The following is a 7500-nucleotide window of genomic DNA, read 5'->3' on the forward strand; positions in this document are numbered from 1 at the left end:
AAGAATGTGATGTGTGGTTGAATCTCCTGAAGAAGAGGATGCTCCCGGCGTCTGGATGAAGTCACCGGCCAACAGCCACGTACAACACCAAGAAGTCGTTACGGAACAGAAGATCTGCGGACATTCTCTGCCATCATAAAGCTTTTTGTAAACATGGTGCCCAATAAAAGGCTAAGCCGCCGATGATCATAGTATTGTTATCTCTTCTCTTCCGAGGGGTACGGTGCCACGGATGTAAACAGGATAGTGTGACAGTAGCTAAAGTAAAGGGGAAAGAAATGGCAATCTACAAGGGAAGGTACCGCGAGGATGAGGGCATTGACGAGTGGGCGCGGGAACGCACGTTCGAACACACGCCGGACATGTGACCTCGCTGGGTATCCGGCCGAGGTCGCGAGACGTATATAAGTAAATGTATCGTTGTAGACCTTTCAGTGCCCGCTCGCTCGACCACGCAGGAAGGCTCTGGATCAATGGCTTTCACCAAGGTATGCTCGCGTGGATCTGATTTAGTGTTTGTGTACCGATAACGGAAGAAATTATCATACAGTGAAGAGATTGATTTTGTGCTGGCCGATTACCGATATGTGTGTGTGTGTATGTGACAAGACTGATCTTATTCCAGGTCTTGGTGTGGGCTTGGGTAACAGTGACTCTGACCCAGATTTATGGAGAAAAGCTAACGCCTACTGGGGGGTTCAACCGCCCTGTTGCAAATCCCTTTGTCGTTTTCCCCCCGACCCATGCACCCCATGTCGAGAGTCCCCACACTCGCTCTCATCATGCCAAGGACCCCGCCCCAAAATCTCCGTTTCGAAACTATGGACCACCAACCCATGAATACCTGCCTCCAACACGTCAATACCTCCCTCCGGAGGATGGACCGCTAACACATGAAAACCTGCCTCATACTCACAATGACCCACCCCCCATCCCAAAAACCCTTTCTCTTACGTATGGCCTACCAAGTCGAGAATACCTCCCTCCTACTACCACGACCGAAGCTCCCACCACAAAAGCCCCCTCCCCCAAGTATCTCCCACCAAGCCGTGAATACCTGCCCCCTGCTACAACCACCGAAGCTCCCACCACAAAAGCCCCCTCCCTCAAATATCTCCCACCAAGCCGTGAATACCTGCCTCCTACTACCACCACCGAAGCTCCCACCACAGAACCACCCTCCCGCACTTACCTGCCACCAAGCCGTGAATACCTGCCACCAAGCCGTGAATACCTGCCTCCTACTACCACCACCGAAGCTCCCACCACAGAACCACCCTCCCGCACTTACCTGCCACCAAGCCGTGAATACCTGCCACCAAGCCGTGAATACCTGCCCCCTGCTACCACCACCGAAGCTCCCACCACAGAACCACACTCCCCCAAGTATCTGCCACCAAGCCGTGAATACCTTCCTCCCACTACCACCACCGAAGCTCCCACCCCAGAAGCACCCACTCGCACGTATCTGCCACCAAGCCGTGAATACCTTCCTCCCACTACCACCACCGATGCTCCCACCACAGAAGCACCCTCCCCCAAGTATCTGCCACCAAGCCGTGAATACCTTCCTCCCACTACCACCACCGAGGCTCCCACCCCAGAAGCACCCTCTCCCAAGTATCTGCCACCAAGCCGTGAATACCTTCCTCCCACTACCACCACCGAAGCTCCCACCCCAGAAGCACCCTCTCCCAAGTATCTCCCACCAAGCCGTGAATACCTTCCTCCCACTACCACCACCGAAGCTCCCACTACAAAAGCCCCCTCTCGCACGTACCTCCCACCAAGCCGTGAATACCTTCCTCCCACTACCACCACTGAAGCTCCCACCCCAGAAGCACCCTCCCCCAAGTATCTTCCACCAAGCCTTGAATACCTTCCACCAACTACCACCACCGAAACTCCCACCACGGAACCCCCCTCCCCCAAGTATCTCCCACCAAGCCGTGAATACATTCCTCCCACTACCACCACCGAAGCTCCCACCCCAGAAGTACCCTCCCCCAAGTATCTCCCACCAAGCCGTGAATACCTTCCTCCCACAACCACCACCGAAGCTCCCACCCCAGAAGCACCCTCCCCCAAGTATCTCACACCAAGCCGTGAATATCTGCCTCCTACTACCACCACCGAAGCTTCCACCACAAAAGCCCCCTCCCCCAAGTATCTCCCACCAAGCCGTGAATACCTTCCTCCCACTACCACCACCGAAGCTCCTACCACAGAAGCACCCTCACCCAAGTATCTTCCACCAAGCCGTGAATACCTTCCTCCCACTACCACCACCGAAGCTCCCACTACAAAAGCCCCCTCCCGCACATATCTCCCACCAAGCCGTGAATACCTTCCTCCCACTACTACAACCGAAGCTCCCACCACAGAAGCACCCTCCCCCAAATATCTCCCACCAAGCCGTGAATACCTTCCTCCCACTACCACCACTGAAGCTCCCACTACAAAAACCCCTTCCCGCACATATCTTCCACCAAGCCGTGAATACCTACCTCCCACTACCACCACCGAAGCTCCCACCACAGAGGCACCCTCCCCCAAGTATCTGCCACCAAGCCGTGAATACCTTCCTCCTTCTACCACTACCGAACCTCCCACTACAAAAGCCCCCTCTCGCAAGTACTTCCCACCAAGCCGTGAATACATTCCTCCCACTACCACCACCGAAGCTCCCACCACAGAAGCACCCTCTCCCAAGTATCTCCCACCAAACCGTGAATACCTTCCTCCCACTACCACCACCGAAACTCCCACTACAAAAGCCCCCTCCCGTACATATCTCCCACCAAGCCGTGAATACCTGCCTCCTACTACCACCACAGAAGCTCCCACCACAGAACCACCCTCCCCCAAGTATCTCCCACCAAGCCGTGAATACCTGCCCCCCGCTACCACCACCGAAGCTCCCACCACAGAAGCACCCTCTCCCAAGTATCTCCCACCAAGCCGTGAATACCTTCCTCCCACTACTACCACCGAAGCTCCCACCACAAAAGCCCCCTCCCCCAAGTATCTCCCACCAAGCCGTGAATACCTTCCTCCTACTACCACAACCGAAGCTCCCACCACAAAAGCCCCCTCCCCCAAGTATCTCCCACCAAGCCGTGAATACCTTCCTCCCACTACCACCACCGAAGCTCCCACTAGAAAAGCCCCCTCCCCCAAGTATCTCCCACCAAGCCGTGAATACCTGCCCCCTTCTACCACCACCGAAGCTCCCACCACAGAAGCACCCTCCCCTAAGTATCTCCCACCAAGCCGTGAATACCTTCCTCCCACTACCACCACCGAACCTCCCACCACAAAAGCCCCCTCCCGCACGTATCTCCCACCAAGCCGTGAATACCTACCTCCTACTACCACCACAGAAGTCCCCTCTCCCAAGTATCTCCCACCAAGCCGTGAATACCTGCCTCCTACTACTACCACTGAAGCTCCCACCACAGAAGCCCCCTCACCCAAGTATCTGCCACCAAGCCGTGAATACCTTCCTCCCACTACCACCACCGAAGCTACCACAACAGCCCCCTCCCCCAAATATCTTCCACCAAGCCGTGAATATCTTCCTCCCGCTACCACCACCGAAGCTCCCACCACAGAAGCACCCTCTCCCAAGTATCTCCCACCAAGCCGTGAATACCTGCCTCCCACTACCACCACCGAAGCTCCCACCACAGAAGCCCCCTCCCCCAAATATCCCCCACTAAGCCGTGAATACCTTCCTCCCACTACCACTACCGAAGCACCTACCACAAAAGCCCCCTCCCGTACGTATCTCCCGCCAAGGCGCAAATACCTTCCTCCCACTACTACTACCCAAGCTCCCACCACAAGAGCTCCTTCACGCAAGTATGGTCCACCTAGGCGCAAGTATCTGCCTCCCACTACCACCACCCAAGCTCCCACAACAAAAGCCCCTACCCGTACGTATCTACCGCCAAGGCGCAAGTACCTGCCTCCCGCTACTACCACCGAAGCTCCCACTACAAGAGCCCCCTCTCGAGCGTATCTACCGCCAAGACGCAAATACCGTCCACCAACTACCACCACCCGAGCTCCCACAACAAGAGCCCCGTCTCGCACATATCTCACACCAAGGCGCAAATACCAGCCTCCTACTACCACTCCCGAACCCTCAACCACAAGAGCCCCTCCACGCACGTATCTACCACCAAGGCGCAAGTACTTTTCCACTACTACCACTACCACCGAAGCTCCCACCACAAAAGCCCCATCCCCCAAGTACCCTCCACCAAGGCGTCAATATCTCCCACCTGCCACCACCTCCCAACCACCTACCACAAAGGCTCCACCTCGGACGTATCTTCCACCAAGACGTGAATACCTGCCTCCCACTACCACCACCCAACCTTCCACAACAAAATCCCCCTCCCCCAAGTACCTCCCACCGAGCCGTGAATACCTTCCTCCTACTACCACTACCGAACCACCTACCACAAAACCACCTTCTCGTACATATCTCCCACCAAGCCGTGAATATCTGCCTCCCACTACCACCACCACCGAAGCTCCCACCACAGAAGCACCCTCCCCCAAGTATCTTCCACCAAGCCGTGAATACCTGCCTCCCACTACCACCACCGAAGCTCCCACCACAGAAGCACCCTCACCCAAGTATCTCCCACCAAGCCGTGAATACCTTCCTCCCACTACCACCACCGAAGCTCCCACCACAGAAGCACCCTCCCCCAAATACCTCCCACCAAGCCGTGAATACCTTCCTCCCACTACCACCACCGAAGCTCCCACCACAGAAGCACCCTCCCCCAAGTATCTTCCACCCAGCCGTGAATACCTTCCTCCCACTACCACCACCGAAGCTCCCACCACAGAAGCACCCTCACCCAAGTATCTCCCACCAAGCCGTGAATACCTTCCTCCCACTACCACCACCGAAGCTCCCACCACAGAAGCACCCTCCCCCAAGTATCTCCCACCAAGCCGTGAATACCTGCCCCCTGCTACCACCACCGAAGCTCCCACCACAAAAGCACCCTCTCCCAAGTATCTCCCACCAAGCCGTGAATACCTGCCCCCTGCTACCACCACCGAAGCTCCCACCACAGAAGCACCCTCTCCAAAATATCTTCCACCAAGCCGTGAATATCTGCCTCCCGCTGCCAGTCCCTCAACCTACACCCCAGAAACTCCTTCCCCGAACTATATCCCACCTACTCGTGAATATCTACCTCCTTCTCGCTCCCCTACCCAAACTCAAAACCATCCTGCGCCAGGCCACAAACCTCAGGTCTTTGTTTTTGAAATTCCCACTATAGGTATAGACACAGATTCAGGCTCAAAATCCCCGCCCTACTTTGTTCCCTCGTTACCCGCTAACTCTCCACACACCCACGGAGCTTTTATCGAAAACTACAAAGATGCCATGTCCGTCTTCGTCAAAGTTCCTTCAGAATCTGAGGATGAAGAGGAAGACGATTCCTCTTCTTCCTCTGAAGAAGATGAAGGAGATGAAGAAGATGAAGAAGAAGAAGAAGATACATTCCCTTTCTCCTCTGACACTCCAAAAACTCCTTCAAGACTGTACGGTCCTCCAACTACCACTCCAAAACCACCCTCCAGAACATACTTGACCCCGTCTTTCCCTCCAAAAGCACCTTCAAGGCAATACGGTCCTCCAACTACTACTCCAAAACCTCCTAAAAGAACATACTTGACCCCATCTTCCACTCCAAAACCTCCCAAGAGAACATATCTTACTCCATCTACCACTCCAAAACCTCCCAAAAGAACATATCTTACTCCATCTACCACTCCAAAACCTCCCAAGAGAACATACTTGACCCCGTCTTTCCCTCCAAAAGCCCCTACAAGACAGTACGGTCCTCCAACTACTACACCAATACCTCCTAAAAGAACATACCTGCCACCATCTTCCACTCCAAAACCACCCTCTAGAACATACTTGACCCCGTCTTTCCCTCCAAAAGCCCCTTCAGGGCAATACGGTCCTCCAACTACTACTCCAAAACCTCCCAAGAGAACATACTTGACCCCATCTTCCACTCCCAAGCCTCCTAAGAGAACATATCTGACTCCATCTACTACTCCAAAAACCCCTTCAAGACTCTATGGTCCCCCATCTACTACTCCAAAACCTCCCAAGAGAACATACTTGACCGCGTCCTTCCCTCCAAAAGCCCCTTCAAGGCAATACGGTCCTCCAACTACTACACCAGTACCTCCTAAAAGAACATACCTGCCCCCATCTTCCACTCCAACACCTCCCAAGAGAACATATCTTACTCCGTCTACCACTCCAAAAACCCCTTCAAGACTGTATGGTCCCCCATCTACCACTCCAAAACCTCCCAAGAGAACATATTTGACTCCATCCTTCCCTCCAAAAGCCCCTTCAAGGCAGTATGGTCCTCCTACTACCACTCCAAAACCTCCCAAGAGAACATACCTGCCCCCATCTTCCACTCCAAAACCACCTTCGAGATCATACCTGACTCCGTCTTTCACTCCAAAAGCCCCTTCAAGTACTTACTTGACACCATCTTTCCCTCCAAAAGCTCCTTCAAGGCAGTACGGTCCCCCAACTACCACTCCAAAACCTCCCAAGAGAACATACCTACCGCCATCTTCCACTCCAAAAGCCCCTCCACGGTTGTACAGTCCTCCAACTACCACTCCAAAACCTCCCAAGAGAATCTACGTTACGCAGGCTCCCAGACCCACAGCTTTCTCGAATACCTATAAGGGTCGAGATGACTCACAAGAGGAAACTAAAGTAAGTTCCTCCTGGAAGTGTAAGGATCCTTTGAGAAAGTATCTTTTATTGGTTGTATGACTTTTCACTTAAAAAAAGAAAAAGAAAAAAAATACAGAGACGAAGAATGGAGAGTCTGTGTATATGGAAGCCTTGATGAAGGGAACAGGGAAAGGTCCAGGAGGGTCATTTGGCCGGGACAGCTCACGGGTGATTTTCCCAAACCTTTTTTCTCCCGTGAATTTCCTTTGCCATAAGACTTTCTTTTGTCCCATTACTGAGGATTTCATATACTCAGTTCGTATTTTTCATTTCTGTACTTAACCAAAAACAGACAACGTCCTGATATTATGTTTATATTGTCAGAACTGTCTATAGTTGCCATTTTCAAACATATGCTCCTTTTGCCGCTGATTACATTATTATTATCATTGTTTTCAAGACAAACCATCAGGTAGTTGTCTACAAAAGAGTGACCTAAATTGCCTTCTATTGTACTTTCAGCCCCGTAAGCCCTTCCAGTTCACCTATAATGTCAACGGTGATTCTGGCAACAACTTCGCCCATAAAGCCAACTCGGATGGCGAAATACTCTCAGGAGAGTACAGAGTTCTTCTCCCAGACGGTCGAACTCAGATCGTCAGCTACACAGTCGACCCCACCAAAGGGTACGTGCCAGTGGTCAAGTACGAGGGCGAAGCCCGATTTCATAACGACGACGTCGCCTACTC

At 53.2% G+C, this 7500-nt stretch overlaps 1 protein-coding gene across 1 annotated transcript in view; it reads left to right on the plus strand.

Annotated features, from left to right (window-relative positions):
- The first annotated feature begins 439 nt into the window (after positions 1-439).
- LOC143025520 (uncharacterized) overlaps positions 440-7500 on the plus strand; it is a 7623-nt gene continuing 562 nt past the window's right edge. Inside the window, exons 1-3 of the mRNA XM_076185304.1 lie at positions 440-488; positions 626-6790; positions 7274-7500. The exon at positions 7274-7500 is cut by the window's right edge and continues 562 nt beyond it. Of these exons, the coding sequence (XP_076041419.1) occupies positions 474-488; positions 626-6790; positions 7274-7500 (6407 nt within the window). The 5' untranslated portion in view covers positions 440-473. The remainder of the gene's footprint in view (positions 489-625; positions 6791-7273) is intronic.

This window comes from Oratosquilla oratoria, chromosome 5, assembly GCF_046742065.1.
Source record: "Oratosquilla oratoria isolate Oo_2021 chromosome 5, ASM4674206v1, whole genome shotgun sequence".
NCBI lineage: Eukaryota > Metazoa > Arthropoda > Malacostraca > Stomatopoda > Squillidae > Oratosquilla > Oratosquilla oratoria.